The 22,236-nt window shown below is 47.9% G+C and overlaps 1 protein-coding gene and 1 long non-coding RNA gene across 2 annotated transcripts in view; both read left to right on the top strand.

The window, feature by feature from the left end:
- The first annotated feature begins 487 nt into the window (after positions 1–487).
- LOC311436538 lies at positions 488–2,638 on the top strand. The gene is made up of 3 exons (XR_014692921.1): positions 488–610; positions 953–1,330; positions 2,499–2,638. It is a non-coding gene; the product is annotated as an uncharacterized lncRNA (long non-coding RNA).
- Positions 2,639–12,695: 10,057 nt separating this feature from the next.
- The window catches only part of FGFRL1 (fibroblast growth factor receptor like 1), a 167,550-nt gene continuing 158,009 nt past the window's right edge, over positions 12,696–22,236 (top strand). The window contains exons 1-2 of the mRNA XM_084518588.1: positions 12,696–13,238; positions 14,283–14,392. Coding sequence (XP_084374714.1) covers positions 14,332–14,392 — 61 coding nt within the window. The 5' untranslated portion in view covers positions 12,696–13,238; positions 14,283–14,331. The remainder of the gene's footprint in view (positions 13,239–14,282; positions 14,393–22,236) is intronic.

Below are 22,236 nucleotides of genomic sequence, written 5' to 3' on the forward strand. Positions count from 1 at the left end.
AGCGTATAATCATGCTTCCATTATCTGGGAAAGTGTGGGGAGGGAATAGTTGGATATTGACAGAAAGTGAGGAGGTTACGGGATGCACTGGAACACAATGGAGACATGCCTGCAGTCTGGGGTGATGATCAGCCCTCCCAGAAGGTCTGGGAAACTGTTTGCAGAGCTTCTTACCCATCTTTCCTTATCTTCCCTAGCACTTCTGGGTCTCAGAGGACTTATAAGTGCATGGATCCTGACAAAAGCTTTTGACCTTGCCCTGGAAATCAAATAGCTGTGTGCTGACCAGATCAGCATCAGATGTAAGAAGCAAAGTGGTGTCACGCTGCCTCTGATGGAGCTCAGCTGGATGTCTCTGCATCACCCAGAGGGTTCAGCTGCAGAGGGCTAAACCACACATCTGTTACTCACCCACAATTAAGACTTGGCAGAGTTTATCTCTTTCTCTTTTACCTACCAGTTCTGGGGCAAACTGATTAGCAAAAAACACGTATGAGAAAACTGTATGAACATGTAGTCTCCTAGAGTATCCTCAGGACAAACTGGGATGAAGCTATTGATTCCTTTTCATCTGGGCTTAGAGGGGATCCTCTTAAGCAAAGGCTTGGAGGTAGGTTGGAAGGGAGAAGCAGAAAGGAGGAATGAAGCAGCAAACAAAACACAACAAAATAAAACAAAACCACAAAAAGCAAGGAAAAGGACAGTGGTTTTATTCTGCAGATTGACGGGGGTGTGGGGCTACAAGTGCAAAGCTGAGAAGCATCTGTAGAGCTTTCCTAGACTTGATATCAACTAAAGTGAGGCAATGAGAACATGTGAGGACAGTGGGGTGGTTCATGGGAGGGGAAGAGGAAGATGAGGTTGTTGGGAGGGGAATGTTCTCATGTAAGCAGTAGAAACCCACAGTAGACGTGTCCCACGGTGACTTCGTGAGAGCTTCTGTCTCCAACAGGCTCAAGTGCTCCTGACCTTCGGAAAAGCTTGGACTCTGAGCCAAATTCCCTGTCTGCAGCTCATCCCTGACCAGCATTTTGCCAGCCTTAGCTCACGTGCTTCACATTTACTCTTCATGCAAAGTCCCCTTGTTAGGGGGCGGTGGTGTCAGCCGCTTGCCCTACACCTACAGGGATGGCATTGTTAAGAGGCACTTTCACACCATGCATCCCGCGCTCGGAGGTGGCATCCGGGGCTTCACACAGGCATTCTCACTTCCAGCTCACAGGAGTGGCGGCATGGCCTGCTATAAATCAGGAGCCTGCACGTGATTGACATCTGAACTGGCAGCGAGAGGACAAGGGCTGACATCTGGCTTACACATGCTCTGTGCTGGGTATGTCCTTGGTGGCAAATTCTGCTCCGGCAAAAGCCCTTCAGAGATGGTGCTCTGGGGCTTGGAGATGTCTCCTGCAGGAGTGTGTTGCAGGCAGGCTTTTTCTTACACCTTACAATGCTCTTTTATTATTATTATTTTATTTTTTTTCTAATGAGAAGTGTCCAAAAGTACTAGGATTAATTTGGAAGCACCGGGAATCTGAGCTCCAGAGCTGCAGTTGACCAAGGAAGCTCAGCCAAGTGACTGAACTGGTCCTTGCATCTTGCTTCTCCATGAAAAGGAGTTGCTCAGAGATCAGTGAAACAGGAGACTGTGAGATTTAATTTATGAGTGGTACTAACATGCTTAGATATGTATGAGTGACCAGCCTACTATATATCTATATGACAACCTTATATATCTACATGACAACAGCTTCTTACACAAGCCTAAGAACTGATGAGCGGGGGTATTGGCTGTAAGGGTTTCCTGATGCACCCCAAAATGACCCTAGCTGTACGCATGTAAGGCTGCGGACATCACAACTTTACACAGTGGTGTTTCAGCTTGCATTTCCAAACACCTCAATGTCCTTGTTTTTTTTTTTTTTTTTTTTTTTTTTTTTTTTTACCAGCTTTCCCTGAGTAAGGATTTGGGTGCTTTTTGCACACTTTAAATCGTTTCAAGAACATTGAAAACATTTAGTTCTCTGTTGATTGGAAAAACAGAACTGAACTGCTGAAGTATGTGGTTTATTCCTAGAAACATCTGAGCCATGCCAGCATTCAAGTTTGTGTTTAATTCTGAAGCAACATGGCTTCTAGTTTTGTCAGGGCTGTAACACCACGGTGTTCAATTGCTCCGAGAGCATGGTTCACTGTTTTATGCACAAGACCCCAGTGATTCCAGTTATCCCCATTAGGAAACCAGGGTGAGACTCAGCTGTGCCCTGGATGGATTCCTACAGAATAATGCCTGAAAACTCTTCTCCATGATGTGCCTTCCTGCACAGTGCAGTGGGGCCTTGGCTTCTGATTAAGTCCACAACATCAATGTAGAGGCTGACACCAAGGGAACCTCGAGGGGATGGGAGTACCAGAGCACCTTGCTTTAGAACCTGCATTCTCCTTCTCACAGGGTTGTACCCATACTAAATGTGGTTTTACATTTTTAATTCTGCTTCCAGAAGGAAACAAAAAGACAGAAGAAGCAAATCAGCCTGCCCTGGGTTGGATATAGGAAGGTTTCATTTTCTCTGAGTGCCAACATCAGATGGATGAAAACAGACAAGGTCAATTTTCACATTCTCAACCCCTGGTGAAGAAGATCAAGAGAAAAGTTCAAAAAGCCCTTATTAGATGGCAAAAGGCTTAGCCTAAGAACAAAAGACTTCCCAGGCTTGTTGGAGAACCACGCTGTTGGAGTTCATTAATATAACATAGTGCCACTGCGTCTTCAGATGGACCTGTCAGAAATGTTATAATATAAGCTCTCCTCCACTTTAAGTTTTGTGTCACTTTTGGGTGACACAAAAGCTTAACTTAGATCCAAAAAACATGTTTTAACCATTTAGCCCCAGCACATTTCTGAAAGCTGTGCAAAAGTAAGCACTAATAATTAAGATGTCTTCATCCATGCCATATGAGTCTTCTTGGGTTCTGTCTTCAGTAAAGCATGAATCTGTTTAATCAAAGTAATTATACAAGGACATAGATGCTAGCAACCAAGTTTTTCTGGTTAAGGAAGAAGGATCTTCTTATTTTCTACGCACAGACACAAGCTCAAATGCCCTCCTGTTCCACATTCCCTTGACAAGCCATTTTTCATGGCCCAAGTTTTGTGTTTCTGCAGGAGGATGCTGCTCTTTCCTGCCCTCCTGGGTTTCAAGCCATGCAGACCTACTTCCTGCACTCAAATCCCTAACAGCCCACCTCCAAGTCTCTCCTGGAGCACTGCTCAGAAGGCAACTTGTTGTGTATCTTGGGAATGGCATCAACATGAGCGTGAACTGCGTCTTTGCCAGGAAAATGTGCTTTGGGACAAAATCTTGCCCAGAAGTAAACACAGAGAGACTCTGGGACTGGTTGCCTTTAAGGGGCTGAAGGCTGGTGAAAGCAGGGTGCTCCCGTGGCTTTGCACAGGGATTCGGAGAGCTGTGCACCCAGTGCACTAACCAGCATGGATCTCCCCACCAGGCATCATGGTCGGTGACTTGGAAGAGCTGAGCTGTGTTTTTAATTCTCTTTTTGCTTTTGTCTCTCTTCTGAAGCGAAGCCCCAGAGAACTTTTCTTGCAGGTGACTTCTGTGTCTGTAAGCCAAGTCCTGCTCCTTGGTGCTGGATTGCGTGACAGACTCACACTTACTCCACTTTGTAGGAAAATACCCTGGAGATTATGCACCTTGGATTATTCAGCTTGATCAGCCTCATAATTCTGCCTGACACTGAAATGTATTAATTTTTTCCACAATGCCTGGTCTGGATTTCCTTGTGTAAGACTCAGGATGTGGTATTCCTTGAAGAATTCTTTTGCACTGTATAACTTTACAATATGTAGAGTTTCTGCTCTCCATTTATTCGCATCATGTGCTAGGCTGAAGTAGGGATGGTTGTGTCTGTGATCTGTGCATCTTATTGAATCCAGGATCCCAAAATGTTCACATGTTCGTATCCTTTCCTTATTAGCAAGTGATTTACAGAGAAGACATTTGGATTATGGTTAGGAAAATGTCCATATAAAAACCTCTTATATTTAGTCTTTGTACACTTGTATTTCTGTTTTCAACTGAAATGATGATTCCCATCCCCTTGCTAGCAGAGGAGAGGTAATGCATCCCCAATGGGCAAGCTGAGCTCTCTTACACATTGCCACAATTCATCTTTTAAGCTCTGACATGAGACTCTCTGCAGAAATGAGGCAGAGAACTTGGTTTTCAGCTTCCAGACTTACCACCCTGCTTTCCCATGGGAAGGACTCTCACCTTGCAAGCGCAGGGGATTTCCTCTGCAGCTGATGGGAAACAAATGTCCCAGAGTCATTCACAGTGTGCTTTACCTAATGCCATTGTGTGAAAAGGAGGATGCCAGCTCCGAAAAGTGACTCCACATACGCTTTACCCCACTCGGAGGTTTGCTGCTCATATATTCAGTTGAGAGTTGTTATTAATTTTTTTCCCCTATTAACTCTGCAGGCCACACAGCAGAAGGATGGAGACAGACTGGGGCCCTGCTTGGGTTACACAGGTACAGACAGAACTGGGATCAGCCCCTGGGCTTGCCAAAAGCTTTTTTTCTCACCGTGGTTCTGGAGAGGCGAGTGCCTCCCTTCTCTGGAGGGGTGCAGAGCACCAGAGAGCGGGACGGGATCGCTGTGAGCTCCACATCACAGCTTTTTGCTAGGGGTAAAAGAGCCCGTGGAGCAAGACGGATCAATTGCCTTTACAGCTGGGCTGACTGATGCCATCGGGGAAGCATTCCCAAAGCGGGGATCCACTTGCTGAGGCTGCCAGAAAGCGTCAGACCTTCCCAGCCCTCTCCTGCCCCGGGACGTGGTGCTGCTGGCCAGGGAGAGCTGCTGGCTGCTCCTGTAGGATCCCCCGTGCTAGCGAAATCCCACTGCTGCCTTCAGACACGCTCTCAACTTCTCTGGAGCAGCATCAAAGGCGAAAGGGAGGTGAAGCCGAGGACTCGACCCGCCAGCCCAGGCTGAACTGCAGGGCTGGCAGTGAGGAGAAAAAAAGGATTTCTGCTGCTAAACAGATTTGGGCTGGACTCGCTGAGGAATTACCAGGAGCTAACCCGGCTGTCCCCGCACTTCTCTTTGGAATGGGTCTGCACATGCACAGATCATCCAGTTTTGTGGGCTGCCCTTCCTCACAAACCCTGTTCAGATTTTAGTGAGGGCATTATTTTCCCTTTGATTTAGCACCGCCAGGAGTTATTCTATTCTACCCGGGCTTGTCTATTTACTCTTTAAAGCATGTTCCTTTTATTTACTCCTCCGGAGCTGCCTGTTTAATCCAATCTCTTTTCCACTGAATTACACCAGCACAATAACACGGGCAAACAGGTTCAGCCTGGGTCACGAGTGGCAGAGGAAGGGGCTATATTCTTGCCAGATAATAACTCTAGCATTAAGAATAAAAAAAGGGAATTTACTGTGAATGGTGAGTTTTATAGCTAAATAGGGAGCTGCTGTTACCAACCCATACTTGCAATGTTTTTGCAGCACCACTGCCCCCCCCAAAAAGCACTCCCCCCCATAAAAAAACACTCCCCCCAAAAAAACCAAGTGATTGACCTGAAAATGAGGGACAAGGCAGGTCCCAAACTCACACCCTCACCTCGCAGCTTGACACCAAAACCCCACGGGTGCCATTCATTTCTCTGTTGGACCCCACCATCGTGCACACTGTGAATAAACGCCTGTTTTAAATAAAATAAAAAATGGGGAGCATCTTTTATTTGGTGATAATAAAAGCGTGGCAGTTTGGTGAGCTGAGCAGGGCAGCTGCTGCACCGTTCATCGCTGCCATCTTCCTCGTGACCTTGGGGCCACCCTGGTACACACTCATGGCACATTTCTGCTCTTTTGGGATTGCACGCTGCAAGCAGCAGCTTTTTTGTTCTTCATTATTAACCATACATCCTAATTGCTCTCTTAAGAATACAGACACCTGCACTTTGCAGGGACATGAGCAGGTAAGTTCTCCAGCCTGTGGAGGTTAAATCCTTATTTATTTCCCTGACAAATGATTTACTCTCCAGCCATTTCTCTGGTGAGATCCGTTGTCACCTTCTCGCTGCCCTGTGTGCATCTGCTGCTCAGCAGGACACCAGCCAGCTCCACTCTGCTCCTGTTATTTTGGAAACCCAGAGCTGCGAGTTTCGTAAAGGCTGGGTTAAGTAAGCAACAGATATATCTTTGTCTAAAGATAAAAGTGTTTGGCAGCAGATCCTGGCAGCTCCTTACATATTTCCAGGGCTCCTTAGTGTGCTCTCTGCTCTTCCCTTTACGTGGGGAAGGCGGTGGGGGCTGAAGGGGTTGTCTCCCAGCCCTGGGGTTAATATTTAACCCTGCCTGTGCCTGGGGAGGGCAGGATAGAGGCTCTGCCTTCTTGTCTGCAGCTTGTCACACTGCTGTGGATTTTGCAGCTGTCTCCTTCAGGCTGTGGGCAAGCGGGCAGCACTCTCCAGGTCCATCAGGATTTGTCCTCCTGTGAATCTCCACCTGTGGCTCTCCACCCCAGCACTGCTGGACGAAGCAATGAGCACAGCACCAAAGCAGGGTGAACATCTGAGCAGCTGAAGGTCCAAGAGTTCCCCCGTGAGCTCACGGAAACCCATTATGAAGCTGCCCTCCTCGTTGTGGTCTCCAAGCCCTGTGCGCCTGGGGACCCATCTCTGAGCCAGCAGATCCCCCAGGAGGGAACACCAGGGCTGAGCCATCACAGTGTGTTTGCTGGGTCTTCAGGAGGAACATCCTAGGGTGAAGGCACCGAGGGATGAATGGGGACTGATGCACCTTCCCTGCAAAACCTCTGCTGTACCAGAGCAGCCCAGTCTGCCCCTGGGGGAATCAGAGAGTTTCTCAACAAACCCTGAGCAAAAGCAAGCTCCTGCCATCCGACTCTCAGCCAGCATCCCAGGCCAGCTTCTCCTCTTATTTTTATTTACATACATAAAAGGAGAGAGAGAAAAAATAAAGATTTCCTGGGAGGATTGTTTCCGTATGGCTTTACGCATAAGAGTAAACAAGGCATAGCTGTTGACTATATAGTTAACATATTTCTGGTGGTGCTCCCATCCAGAAAATGCAGCTGCATTATATTCCTGATAAAGTGGAACTAATGTTCAGCTTCAGCAAGAATGTTAATAAATGAAAGACATTTCAAACAACACTGATTGAAGCACAGTGTCCATCCCTCCGCTAAGGCTTTATTTTTTTTGCAAAGAGTGGCAAAAAAATAAAATGTTTGTCCTGGAAACCATCAGGTTTCTGATCCCAGTTACACCTGTATGAATCTGAAATATCTTTACTGATTTTAGTGGATTTCTCTGCACACTCCTGCCACTGAGAGCAGGGGCTGTGCTGTCACTTGCAGCCCACTTCACTACAGGTTATTTTTCCCAATAATTTGGGGTTTCTCCCCATTGCAGAGACATGGCCAGAAAGGGGCAGGCTGAGCTCGTACCACCTAAACTCACCCAGTGCCCCTGACACGATGCATGTGGCTGTTGCCTAATATCCTATTGCTGATAATTAAAGCACAAACATGCAGTCATATTTTTGGATGAAATTGTACAAACATTTCAAAACAGTTTATGCGTTCAGATTTGTATGTTATCAGAGAGTGCCACACATGCACATGGAATTTATGGAAAACGCTGAGAGATTTGAAAGGAAATAGTTTGGGAAGCTGTCTTTTTTTTTTTTTTTTTTTTTTTTTTTTTTTGAACATAAATCCCCAAACAGTTTCCCTTAACATTCCTCACGTCTGTGCAGCAATTAATACTTGACATTTCTGTTTTTCTCTCTGTCTGTTCATCTCGGGCTTCTGTAAAATTTATTTCTGGTTATTTTTTGCATCTCCCCTTTCATGTTTGCTACATCTGGAGGACCCGAACCCAGCATCGATGCACGTAGACAGAGTTCTCGCACGAGAGGAAGATGTGAAGGAGCAGTGAGAGGAGATTTAGGCCTTCAAAACTGTGCTCACCTTCTCAGATGAGATATCTGGTGATGTATATTCAGAGCCTTCAGCTCAGACTACCTGGACGGCGTAGTTGCTGCACAGATGAGCCTGTTGGCTTGATCAGTTTTTTTTTTTTTTTTTCTCACTTACAACAACTCCAATGGCTCCAGTGGGATTACTCTTGTATTAACCAGATGTAAAAGGAAAGCAAAATCAAATCCTTCATACATCAGTGTCAGGCTGACTCCAAGAAACCCGTGCTGAGTGATATAAAGGATAAGGGGCCTGAGGAAGGATGTGTTTATGGAGAACATTTGGAAACTTTAACTACTTGTAGTTCTACCAAACACTGAATAAGGAAACGTTTAAGAGTGGAAAAAGTACTGAGCATAAAATAAATTGCTTAAGGTGATGCAAAAGGATGTGAGAAAGAAGAATGAGATCCATTGGAAGAAAGCAGACGGAGCAGAGCTCTTTCAGAAGAATGGCAACGTGATCTGCCCTGAGCTTTTAATACCAGATTCCCCATCTGAATGTCTGAGCACCTTCTGGGAGCGGGGAACTGGGGCTCAGAGCCCGTCGGATGTGGTTTTCCTGCTGTGGGAATGGTGGTGGTGCAGACATTAGCAGGAAGGCAAGCACATTTTGTTGGGGGAGGTAATATCTTTTGTTCACCCTGAAGCTACAAACTCTCTTGGAGACCCAAAGTAAGGTGCTGGGTGGCCCTTCTCCATCCTTCAATTTGTGTCAGATGCAACAATGGCATTCATACACTTCAAAACCCATCTCAGAGGGTGAAAAACACCGAGGGAGCAGAAGGAGGTGGGCTAATGAAATATTTTTACTGCACTGGGCTCCTTCAAAGCACCCCAAAGAAATGCTTTCCCCTCCCCATGTGCCTGCTCAGATGTCCGTGTCTTTCCACCATGCTGCCTGGAGCCTGGCAATCCATCCATACCACAGGAACAAAGCAATCCCCAGACCTCCAAAAATCCTTGGAAGCCTTGATGTGAGGGCACTGGGTCCGTGGGTCCTCCAAGCATCCTGTGCAGGACCCAGCATTTGGTAACGGGACCTTGAGCCCTCATTTCATCATCTTTTCTTCTCTGCCTGAGCATGGCATTCATGTCTCATGTATAACCATGAATTTTATTGATATGATGGGCCATTTAGTTTCTTTGAAACGCTGCTTAGAATAAAGGATACTTTAAGGAAATAAGTGTGTATGTGGAGAGAAGTGGCATTTTTTATTAAGGGAAAAATACAGATTTCAGGGCCATATCATATCCTGTCCATCCTTCCATCTGTGCATACCCCCTCTCTGCATATTACCTAAATTTAAGCTACACCTAATTCACCATGGGTAGGGCAGATGGTGATGGCTCTCATAAAACACTGATTTCTTCACAAAACACCTTTTCAGCTTTATCTATAGACCTGAGTGGGTCAGCACAGTGGCTCTGACAAAACCCATCCGAGTGCCTGGGGCCTGAAGGGTCCCATCTGAGCTGCCAAGTAGAAGGATCATCATTTTGGGGCGATCTCCACAATCCCCTGGTTAAAGCAGCTTCATAGCTGTGAAGTCCTTAACCCGCATGGGGTGGTACCTTGTTCCTCCGTGCAGATGGAAACGGGCGCGTTGTGCTCCTCGCCCACCCAGCTGTGATGTTTTCAGAGCTGCTGCCATGTCACACGCCGAGCGTCCCATTGGAAGCGATCCACGGGGGAAATCCACCCCGCTAACCCCATTACTCGCCTTTTCCACCATCCCCAAAGCTGGGCTGCCCTCGGGGCCTGGCCGTAACCCGAGGAGGGCTGCGTGAACGGGGAATGTGCCTAACCCCGGCCGTGCCCTTCCCTCACCTTCACGTGCTCGTCAGCTGCGCCCGGCTGCCCCATGGACCCGTGCCACGGGGCCTCGTGCTCCAGCAAGGCAACGGTGCCAGCCCCAGGGGTGTCGGTGGCCCCGGCCCATTTCATCGACCTGTCCTGCAGTGTGAAGGGATCCAGGAACAGCAGGTGAGGAATTGCAGCCCGGAGGGTCTCCCAAATTATTTGTAAGGGAAAAGAAGAGGTGAAACTGCTAAGATAGAAGGGAGAGAATGGGGAAAAAAATCAGAGAGCTCCAAAAAAATGGAGCTCTGTGATGATGGAGGTGAGCAGCTCCTAGGAGAAAAGAGGTAAGAAAGCTGGAAAAAGGCCAAGCTGTGTTTTTGGAGAGATGAGGGAAGTCGTTATGGGGATGCACGTTCACCAGACCATCACAGCGAGGCGAAGTCTGGAAAGCCATGCTCTTCAAAAGGGGCTTTGGGGACAACCGGGATACAAATGGGCTGTTAGGCTACTTCTCGGGCCACGTGGAGACACGTTCTTGGTTGCTTAGCATTTGGTTTTGTTTGCCAGCTCCAGAAAGCTGTTTTCCCACAGCCTTGTCTCAGGACTGTGGGGTGCAGGAGCAAACCAGGGCTGTTGACTTGCAGACTACTCAATCATCCTGCAAATTACAGCCAGCCCAGAAAAACACGGCTCGGCATGTTTCCTTATTTAGGTAGAAGTGTTGGGAAAACAGCATGAGATTTTGTTTCTGATAAACTAGGAGCTGCTGCAGGAATATTAATTATTTTTGTTGTATCAATGTTTTACATTTCTTTCCACGCTGCTGTACGGTGAACAAGATGGATGAAGTCTATGGCCTGGTTTCAGGCTGCCTTTTGGGGACTCCCAAAGTCCTGAGCAAAAATGTAAAGACTGTGCAGACATTTGGGAGTCAGGAGGGGTGCTTCTCTGCTTATTTTAGCATGGGGTTTGGAAGCTGTGGGCTCCGTTCCCTGACTCTCTGCTCAATCCTTTTACAATATCACGTGGAGTCAAATTATTGAAAAGTTTCTGGGTGCTTGAAGACAGAAGCCTAAGGGGAATCTGAAGGCGTTTAGGCACCTGGATGCTTTAGAAAATCTTGTGGGCTGCCTCTGTAATGCTCCATTGCCCAGAACTTCCCAGTGGGGCAAGACTGCAGGAGGCATTTTGCTGCTTTTATCGATGCACTGGGAGGAGAAACACCCACAGACTGGGAGGTGCTGAAGCCCACAAAGGCACACATGAGATTTTTCAGTAAAGAAGCAAGCATGGAAGGAGCAGAGCCCATCAGAGGTTATTTATCCTCTGAGCCCAAACTGAGGCTGCTTCGGGCTTCACTCTGCATGGGAACAGAAGGTTGTGTAAACAGTTTTGGGACCATATATTAGATGGTGATGTCCTTGGGACAAAAACCTTGACTCCTTTGTGGTGAAATTACTAGGAAACACCACAAATAAATGTTTTACACATCATTCCTTGAGATGTAGCTCTCATTCTGGTGCAGCTTGAAGCAACTTTATCAGGGTCCATGGCATGAATTCAATCACGTAGGTCGGGTCCTGAAGGTTTGACTCAGTCAACACCATCTTTGAAGTCAACAAGGCTGAAGTTATTGCCTGATAGGAGGAGTAGCCCATCTGGGATTTCTCAAATTAATGAACTTTAATAATAAAAATGATGATAAAAATATGTAGAATATATATATATATAAAAGATATTGTCAGCTGCTTTGTTTGTTTCTGGATGTGGGGGGTTTATATGTTTAGTCTTAAATGTTTTTCACTTGGATATGCTATAGCCAGATTTCATGTCGTCAGGAATTGCTGAGTAAAAGCATTCAGTAACAATAATAACAGAGGGTGTGCTTTCATAATCTTCACAAAATAGATAAAGTGGACGTGGAAGCTGCTTCTTGGCCTGGGTGTTGGGGTTCTCCCCAGTACTGAGCATTGCGACCCCTTAATTTTCATGGAGGCCTTCATGCTGGAGCTTATCAAATAAGAGAAATAAGAGCTTATCAAATAGGAGAACCAATAAAAGACATCAGCAATGTTTCTCTCCACATACTGGAGCTATTCAGGCAGCTTGTTTTTTTTTTTTTTTTTTTTTTTTTTTTTTTTTTCCCTCTTGGCATTTGTTTAGTCTCTTTGGTAGCTCTGCCGGGTTGAGTTTTATCCCGTGCGGAGAGCGATTATGAGCGGGGACGCATCAGCTGAGCTGTATGAAAGTAAAAAATAAATAATTTCAGCGGCTAACCCAAGGAGAAGACTCCCCAGCAGTTTCATTTTCGAGCCGGATTGCTTCAAGTTTAACTTAGGTTCATTCCCAGGGGGGCTGCACGTGTGCTGCCAGGGTGGGATGTGCCCCACCACCCTTGGGATGTCACCCCCCTGGGACATGCCGTGTCCTCGTCCCCGTGTCCCCAAACCCCGAGGGGGCTGTGGGGGGGGCTCAGCTTGTCCCCAGGGGGGTTTCCTAAGGGGAAGGCGGTTTCGTGGGGCTACGGGGGGGGGACACTTTGTGGGGTGCGCGGTGAAAGGGGGGGGTTCTGCGGCGGGGGAGAAAGGGTGGTGGGAGGTATAGCGGGGGGCATGAGTGGGGTATGAGGGGAGCCGGGGGGGGTCCGAGGGGGTCCGGGGGGGGTCCATCCGCCGCAAAAGGGTTAAGGGGAGCGGCGGCTCGGCGGGGAGGGCGGGGGCTGCCCGGGATTGGTGCGAAGTTTGGAGCGGGGCGGCCCCGCACCGCCCTCCGCGGCGGCTCGGCCCCCACCGCCACAAAGCCCTGCAGGGAAAGTTGCTCCCGAGCCCGGCTCCTTGCTCTCCGCCACCCCCCCCCCGGCCCCTAACCACCCTCCTCCTCCTCCTTTTCCTTCTCTCCTCCTCCTCTTCCTCCCCCCTCCCTCAAACCCTTTCCCCCTCCCGGCTCTTTAAACGGGATTCCGGCTCGGAGGGCCGCGGGACGGCATCCCCGGGCATCCCTGGCAGGTCCCGCTGCCCCCCTCCCTACTCGCAGCCCCCCCCAGGGAAGCAAGCAGCGTTACGACCCCCCTTTTCTTCATCACCCCTTTTCCTTCCCACCCCACTTCCCCTTTACCCTTCGCTCCTCGCCGGTGGCTCCCCGCTGGCAAACCCCCCCCGGGGGGCTGCGGGGATTTCGGAGGAGCCCCCCTCCAGCTCTGTGGGACCGGGGACACCCTCTTCTTCCCCGCCTTTCCCCCCCCCCGAAGGCAGCCCCTGCGGTTTTGGGGCCGGGGGGGGGTTTGGAGATGAGGTAGAAGCCGGCGGCGGAGCGCCCCGCCGGGCGCCGTGGCCGCGGAGAGCATGAAGCGACGGGGATGGGCGGCATTGCACGGTGCTAGAGCCCCGTGTAATTAAGGTAAGTCCTTAATTGTCCCCACCCACACACACACGGACCCCCCCCCCCCTTACAACCCATGTCACACCTGGTGCCATCGCCCCCACCCCATCCCGCGATCCCCCGCCGCGTCCCCGTAGCAAATCCCGGCTGGGGGAAGGCTTAAAGCTGAGCCCCCCTCCTCCTGGAAAAAGGGGGAGCCCCTTTCTTGGGGTGTGTATTTGTGTGTGTTCCCCCCCCCCCCCTTGTGTGCCACGGTGACCCCAAACCCGGTGGTGAGGGAGCTTTGGTGGATGCTGAGCGGGTTGCGTGTCCCCTGGGGGCACGGGGTGTTCCCAGCAGGGACTTTACAAGGGGGAGGAATTCAGGCACTGTTTAGAAAGTGAGAGTTTGATTAGGGGGGGGACACTGGGAGGGGGTAATTACCCTAAACCTGAGCTACCCCGCTTGCGCGTCTGGCCGCGAAGGCATCTTCAAGAATCCGGATAATTTAATGTGGTTTTGCTGTGGGACGCACCTCTGGCGGGCAGGGAAAGCAGCGGGGCTTGGCTTGGCTTTTTGGGGGGGAAGAGAAAAAGGAGGAGAGGGACGAGGAGAGCTGGTGGGAGAAGTTGTGGGGTGCACGGAGCGGGGCTGGGGGCTCCGAGGCAGCCGCACGAAGTTTGCTGGGTGCCGGTGGGCGAGGAAGGGTTCCTCCTCCCCTCCGCCCGGGCTCCTCCGCAAACTGGCAACCTGGAATCGTGTTTTATGGCCACTCGCTAGCGTTTTGTTTGCCTTCCGGACTGGCTCCGTGCGGGATATCAGCGAGTTATGCCCTAACTGTGAGCTTAGAGCAGCGTGCTGGCCGCGGTGGGTTCTTGATTTATATCAGGCTGGAGCAGAGAGGAGGGCAAAGTTTTGCTCGCCGACCGCTGAGGAATGAATTACAAGTACGGTCGCTGTTTCATTCGCTGCTCCTGCCCTCGCGCCTCTGCAACAGGCTTTAAAAGTCTGCAAAGTCGCGGGCTGTTGGTTTGTTTCCCCTCCCAACACGTAATTATTTTGCTTTCCTTCCCCTGCCTCCAGGTCTGAGAGGACGGTATCCCGCACTACCCAGAGGGGTCTGGCTTTCACCATGGACTTGCAGCTTGCACTCCTGTTTGCGGGGATAATTGCGTTTTCGGACTCGGCCAGAGGTAAGGGGACTGCGGGGACCCCCGTCAGTGTCGCTGCCACCGGGGCTCGTCCTCTGCCCACGTGCAGGTCTCCGTACCTGTGGGGCTCGGGGCTGTGGATGGAGCACGGGGTTTGTAGGAGGTCTCGCAAGCACAGGTGGACTCGCAGGGGCTTTTCTCGTGCGCCTATAAGAAGTACACGGACAATTTTAAAGAAAAGCAACCGCATTCCTCCGTGGATCAGAAATACCTCTCCCCTCCTGTAATCCCGCCAGCCTCTGCCCTGTATATTCCCACTAGCAAACTAAACAAACACGTCCATTAACCTCCTCGGTGACAGACAAATGACAGTTCCCAACAGCGAGAGCATATTTTAACGCTCTCCAGCAGTCGATCAGGTTTCAATAAACAGGTTACCCCACCAGCGGCACAGCAAAATGCATTGACCTGGGAGCGGTGGGGGCGAAAAAGACATTTCTTTGCAGGAAGGTGCTTTAACCCAAGCTCCAGAGTCGGGGCAGGGGGAGTGCTGGGTTTTCCTCTGCTTTCTCCTGCCTCGTCCCTTGGTGGGTGCTGTCCCTGGAAAGCCTGAATGAGAAACCACGCTCCCAGCCAGCCCGGCTCTGGTCACAAAGGAGAGGCTGCATTGTTCCAGCAGAATGGGTGTATGGCTTTAGGATGCAGATCGCTCCAGCTGCAATTCCCAAGAGTATCGGGGTTGCCTGGATCGTTGAAAGACCTTTAAATCACGCAGCGCCACGGGGCTGCGAATTAAAAGATTTAAACTTGCCCTTCGTTTGGGGCTGCAACTTGCCAAAAATAAAAGCAGGGAGTGAGAGGGGGAGCAGCGTTACTCTAAAAACCCAAGGCTTGGTTAGCGCGTTGCTTTTTTTTCCATCTTGGCATTGGCTGCCAAGCAAATATTTTATGGAGGCAGAAGCACTATAAAATGATTCGGCTGGAAGCTGAATGAAAAAGAAAACAGTATATAGGCATAAACTCCTGTGAGCCCAAATTCCAGGCCAGGTTTACAATGGAGACTCAGTTTAAGTTGTAGGCAACGGTGTGTGAATTAAGAAGAACTCATGGATGTAGGTTGTTGCAATAGACCTGAAAAGTTGGTGGAGTTCCGGAAAAAATCTGAAGTGGGCAGGAGAAGACAAAAAGATTTTTGTCTCTGCTCTGAGCGAAGTGTCGGCTGCTTTCCTGGCAGCCCCTGTTTAAATGTTGTTTGCACTTGTCTTGCTCGTATTCTTTTATTGCCTCCGGAAAATGCAATGTGATTGACTGTGGGCTGCTGTTCTGTGATGAAGCGCCAGAAAATTAACAGCGTTAATTGCAGAACATCATTGTTTTTCCTATATAAAGGGTTTTTTAAGGTAACTTTAACAGGATCACGTTAGTGATTGGGTTAACTGAACTCTCTCTTTTCAGAGCTGTAAAAATCCATCCCGCAAGTGGATGGAGAGATGGTCCTGGTTATTTAAAATGAAATAGAGTTTAAAAGCCAGGGCCAAACCCCTGAAAACTGTCATTCACTCACTTGCCGATACCGAGAGGAAGAGAAGGAAAAAGGTGTAATTGTGGTGAAAAGAAAGACACAACCCTAATGTTAAAGTCCTGCTGCGTGCCTCTTTAATATCGAGAGTATTTTTGGTAGCGGTGGACATAGATGAAAGATCAAACTCGTACGTGAGCAGAGGTGGGACACTCTCTGGCACACTGCAGCCTTATTTTGGACTGCTGAGTGTCACTGATTATTAGGTGTTTACATTGGGATAAATTGAGATTCTCATAAAAAAAAAAATAAAAAAAAGTTCCTAGTTGTTAACATGCCTGTGGATTTTTTCCGGATGTATCATGCTGTGGGTTTGCTGCTGGAGATGTGTACACGCTACCTGTTTTGGGTTTTGTGGACGGTCTTTTGGTCACATCTCAGCCTGAGGTCATGAGGATTTTCCCTGGAGGAAGAAGAGCTCTTTGTTTTGGCCAAAGAGCATTTAATATCTCTATCCCGATTGCAAATTGTGCGTGTGTGGCCAAAGTGTGCCAACGTCTCCTGAGCTGTGTCGTTGAGCTAAATAGGTGCTGGCTCGCAGTCGAGCCAGGAAGGTGTCTGAGAAGGCTCAGTGTGAAAGCATTGGCCCTTCTCTTTTACTTTTATTAGGCAAAATGTGCTTTTGCTGGAATTAGGACATTTGTTTGGAGACGGCTGGTGTCGGGGAAGGGCTGTACCGAAGTGCATTTGCACAAGGGGGCAGAGTTAAGTTGCCCACGCGCTCCAGCCTTGCTATTTCCTGACAGTTGAGTGCTCAGCTGCAATCTTTCATTAAATGTTACGTTGTAGTATTTTTATATCTTTATTTAGGGGATGCCTTGTAAGGCGAAGGGCCCCGCATTGGAGCCTGATTGGGCCAACGCCACCACTTTCCTCCAGGTTCGGAGTGGTGCCTACTGGCACTGTCCCTTCTTGTACGCCTGTGACCCAGTGCATCCCATTGCTGGGGTACAAAGCAATGCAGGAAGGGGTATTTCTTAGGAAACCAAGATAAACTGTTAAGAAAGTGGCAAAATATTCGAAGTATCTACGCAGAGCAGAGAACAGGGCTGATTTCAGAGGTGCAGGTGCAGAACTTGCTCTGTCTGCAAGGATGAAGGACGCGGTAGCTCTGGCAAAGTCTGAACCTACATTTTCAGGGGCTGAAATTTAAAGACTTTGGCTAGGGGCTCGTCTACACCTGCAAATACACTGGACTAACCCTTCCAGAATAGTTAATCTGGAATAAATTCCCCAGTGACCACTCTTAATCCAGGCTAAGGATCTCCTGGAGGGAGCCTGTACCAAAGTAGCGTTCCTCGGGGGCTATTTTGGTAAACATCCAACCTCCCTCTTTCCCTTGTGGGTGAACACGAGAGCTTATACGGGCACAAAATCCACTCTTTGAGGCCAAAACCTGCGTGCTGTGGCTCTCTGAGGGGGAATATACCTTCTGGCTGGCAGCCGGGCGCAGGGCGGCAGCTTCAGGCCCTCCTGCCAGCCGCTGCGGGTAGCGTCAGCCCTCAACCTGGGACAATGATGCAGGTCCGGTGTCTCGTCCCTCGTGTCACTCCATTCCTCTTCTCTCTGGACAGCCCTATACGGGGCACAAAAGTCCTCAGCGTCCTGCCTTGGCCCCTCTCCGCGGGGACGAATGCCATCTTGGGTCACTAACCTTTCATGACTGCGTCCTGCAGCAATGTAGCTCCGACCAGTCCACACCTCCGGTCGGATACAGGTAATACAATCTGATATTTTCCTGCTTGTGTTATCTCGGTGACACGCAATGCAGTATTTGTTCCAAATCTGTCAAGTTGCCATCGTATTCGCTTCGGTTACCATACACGGTAATGCTGGGACGTGCCAGGCTTGGGCCCGTGGCTTAAGCAAGACTTCGTGTGGTATGTTTGGGAGTTTTTGGTAAGAGCAGCGACAACCCTCCCGGTAGAGAGTAAACTGATATTCTGCTGAAAACTAATTAGATTGGAGGTTGATTTCATTTTCGGTGCATTGCGTAGGGAGGGGAAGAGCAGGACCTTAATTACTTTCTGCTCTCGCACTTTTCTACGCGCCGCTTGGTTTGCAAGTCTGGTTGGTGCCAGCTTTGTGGGGAATTTATTGTATGAGCTGCCTCAAAATTCAACGATTTGGGACAGAAGTTGTGCTGTGTGCCATTTTTGCTTGCCAGAGTATTGGAGAAAAGTGAATAGGGTGCTAGAAAGTTTGTGGTAGTTGCACTTTTATTTATTATTATTATTTCTTGGGAGATGAGCTCTCGATTCCTCTTCATATTTTCCCTTCTGTAACTTTGTGGTTTATAAAAGTGACCGGTAGTTAATGTGGGTAAGGTAACGATAATATAAAAGAGATGACTGTTGGCTTCTGTTTAAAAGCTCCTTTATTCCTGTTCAGTGGGTGCTAGCAGGTATAACGATTAGGTAATTTCTCGCTTGTGAAAGAGAAGCACATTCACATCTATAGTCTGATTCAAATTTTATGTAAGTCACTGCGGATCTCCTGGTTAAATTTGGTGCCTTTTCTTTTTTTTGGATTGTGCTGTTAGGTAACTCACTCACAAATAAGCCGTCATCATGACTTTTACCCAGAGTCCACATGACGATATATGAAAATCCTAGTTAGTTGCTTGTTTGTTTCTTTTTAAGCCCCGGTTCCTCCCTTCTTCCGAGACTGTTGGTCTCTTTAAATTGCGTCTGAGTTTAAACATAAAATGCAGCGTGCGTCATACTGGAAACTTCGGGTTGATTTTATTTATTTATTTTTATTAGGAATATTACGGAACTCGGCAAATTACTAAATGCATTTAGATTTTCTTTGAAGTTTTTACAACGCTGTCAAAGTACATATGCTTCTTTGACCTTCGTTAAAAGACGCAAACAGCAAATTAAAACACGCCTTTTCTGTGATGAACTCGTACGCAACACAGGCTGAGCTCCCAACTCTGACTTTTATCCACGGCAGAAACTTTCAGATGCCATGAGGCGATGATGGGGAAATGGTTCTTTCAGGAAAAAATGTCATTCAAAAAATAAATAAAAATAGAAGTGAGACTTGCTAGCAAGTAGGAACCCATTTTTTGGCAGAAGGAGCCAACCTTTCCCGACGCACTGTCTGGTAATCGCTTTCCGAGCGGCCGTCTCATAGTGCCATGGTCCGGGAGCGATGCCGATGCATGTGGGTACAGAATGGGGTGAACGCAATAGAGATGGTCACTGCCTGGCTGTGCGTTTTGGATTAGTTACTGGAAGAGATTTAATAAGAAACAAAATTCCACTGAAGTGTAAAAATAATAACGCAGAAGTCTTCTTTTGCCTAGCTTGAAATTAAAAAACAGAACAACAAAACCCTGTAGCCATAGATTTATTTATTCAGTGGGAGTAGAATCAGTGCAGCTTTATGTTTTTTTTTGTTTTTTTTTTTTTTTTCTCTCCCCTGAAACTCCTTCTTGAGTCTGCAGTGACTTGTAAAATCATGCTGTTCAAAGGGTCCGTGCAACTGTATCCCACGTTATAGGAGTCAGTGGAAATGCTCCTTTCTCCCTTTTCTTTCATTAACCTACTCATATTGTCTTGTTTCAAAGAGTTTGTCTTTCATCTGCCCTCTTCCTGTGTTTTCTGGTGGGCTGCTCAAGCTGAAATGCATTTGTTCTTGTTTTGGACATTTAATTTGGATTTCTATTCCTTTTCTTGTTCTCCGCAATCAGCCATCCTGTGGACCTTTCTGTATAAAAACGTGCCTCACTATGTATTTAGCTGTGTCAACCTGTCCTAATACTTTGCACCAGGGTTTTTTATGAACACTCTTATTCATATTGGGGAATTTTTTAAGAGTAGAGCCAGCATGAACGCAGAAGTTGCAAGACCCACTGCCTGCTGCAAGACTATTGAGCCTGGTGCTTGTCCGCAGCAGCTGAGGTACTAAAATAAAATAAATAAGCTTGCAAAAGTCGGCTCGAGCAGTCTGATCCCGCCGTCCCAACGTTGTATGAGATAAGCAGATGCAGCCCATGCCAGGTTCAACAGGTTAGGACCTGACTCGAAGCCTGTGAGCATTAGTGCCGTGACTCCTCCTTAGTCCCATGGGCTTTGGATCCATCTCTTAAGGATGACTTGCACAGATGATTTGTAATGTCAACCACTGGACTGATCCCTGAAGTATGCCAGAAGAGGAGCTGTGGGCCAAGTATGATATTTTGGATCCTGCCATTTGCCTGCTCAACGGTACAGCCCGGGCTGGATTTTTTTATTCCAGAAACACGTTGATTTTGCCTGCTGCAGGCTGTGGCTGGCAACTGGAGCTGCTGGGGCTGAATGCAACTTAGAAATTCATTGCTGTACCATCAGGTCAGCCCGGGGGGGTTATCCCCAAAGGACGGCCATTCTGCCATTCTGCAGGCAGGGCTGCTGGGTGTGGACTGGCCCAAGTGTTATTTAACAAGTTAATATATGCCGTCTGCTGCTGAATCCATTCACATCTCTCTTTTTTTTTTTTTTTTTTTAAACTTTTTTTTCTTCCTTCTGAGTCAAATAAACACGGGCTGCTTGGAGCTTGGTTGGTTGCCCTGATTACACAGTCTCCCCATTGTATCGCAGGAGAAACACGGTATCCAGCAGTGCCGCGAATAACCTAACGTTTTTATTTCATCCCAACCACTCCAATTTTCAGAAAGAATTTCAGCCAATAACTCCAGGCTACTTCTTCCATTAAGTGTTCAAACTTAATTTTGAACTTCGCTAAGGGAAGAAAAATGTAAATTGAGAACAGAGGCTTCCCAGAGAAGGTTAATGTTTCTCAGGACTGCTACACCTCTATTCTCAGCCTCTCTCCAGTGACAATGGTGGCTTCTAGGTTTGGCAGGACCCAAAATCGCTTCTCCTCATGTCTGGTGAATTTATTTCATGAAAGGTTTGCACAATCTTGGCCATCCTGTCAAGTGACTGAGAAGTGAGTAATGCAAGAAGTGTCATAACCTACATGCCACTTGGGTTGTATAGACTCTGGTGGGTATTTTAGGAGCTGTCAGTATTTGTGTGTGTTAAATAAAAGCAAAAGAACAGCAGATAAATGCAGAAATGCAGATTTTTAAAGAATTTCCTGTTGTGCAAATTAGTTCATATTCTCTGTGCTGGGTTTGCTCTCATATACCTGAGGAGCTGATGATTGTAGGAGTTTGGTATTGGCTTTGTGCTGACTCCCTGTGGCAGCTGTGGATGTCGTAGTTCTGTCTCTGGGACACCAGGTTCTGGACAAAAAACCTGGAGGAGGTCATGGGGAGAAATCTAAGTACATGTATTATCAAGCTTCTTGGAGAAAATTTACCCTGGATTAGGGTGCTGCTGCTTGAGTCCCAGTGAAGCCAAGCCTTGGAAGAGGGTCTCCAGTAGGCTGCATGCTTGCTCTGCGCAGGATGGTGGGATGGAGCTCTTTCAAATCTGCCCTATTTTCCTCTTAATCCATGTCCTCCCAGATACCTCCCTGCCATTACAGTGTGATGCTTAATTGATTTTTGACCCCCACGTGACTTGGAGCAGCAGCATCCTGTTGTAAGGGGAGGTCTTTCATTATAGTTGCCAATATTTTACTGTTGCCTTTTATGGATTTAAATCTCCATTTTTAAAGACAGAATTGGATGGGGTGAGGCCAAATGAACTCCAAAGGAGGGAGAAGGGACTCAGCCCCACCAGCCTGCCAGAGCTAAACAAGCCAAACTCCTGGCGTTGGGCTGCTACAGACCCTGGAGCACTGTGAACTGTTTTCTTTTTCTCCTTTTTCTTCTCAACTAATAGATCTGTGTGAGTTTGAGTAACTGAGGGAGCTATTTTTGTTCTCAGCTAACCCAATCTGTTAACACTGGTTAAGCAGTGACAAGCATCAGACAAGTTACAGGTGTATGAACTGCATGTCAAGGATGGAAAGGTTAATGAGTAACAGGACAGACCTCTGGACGTTGTGGGATATCTCTCCGGGGATACTGCAGACTCTGTGGAAGGAAGAATGCTTGTCTGGCATTGACTGGTTGAGGTAAAATTGGTATATAAAAGTCCTTCAAAGTTTGGATACCTTTGTGATAGGGGATGCTATGAGCCATCCTCTTGTCCTGGTTAAACCAAAATCTTCCGCATTCTCCAGATTAACACAACATCCTGGTGGCAATCACAGCGTTTGTTTAGCTGAACAAGTAATGTTTGGAGGTACTTAATGTATTTTAAGGCTGTTTAAAGTGGGAAGCTGGAAGGACAGTTGCCAGCTCCACCAGCGTATGGAGATCAGTCTCTCTGCTCATATTTTGGCATTTGGGGTCAGATATTGT

This window comes from Aythya ferina (genome assembly GCF_964211825.1).
Source record: "Aythya ferina genome assembly, chromosome: 4".
Lineage (NCBI taxonomy): Eukaryota > Metazoa > Chordata > Aves > Anseriformes > Anatidae > Aythya > Aythya ferina.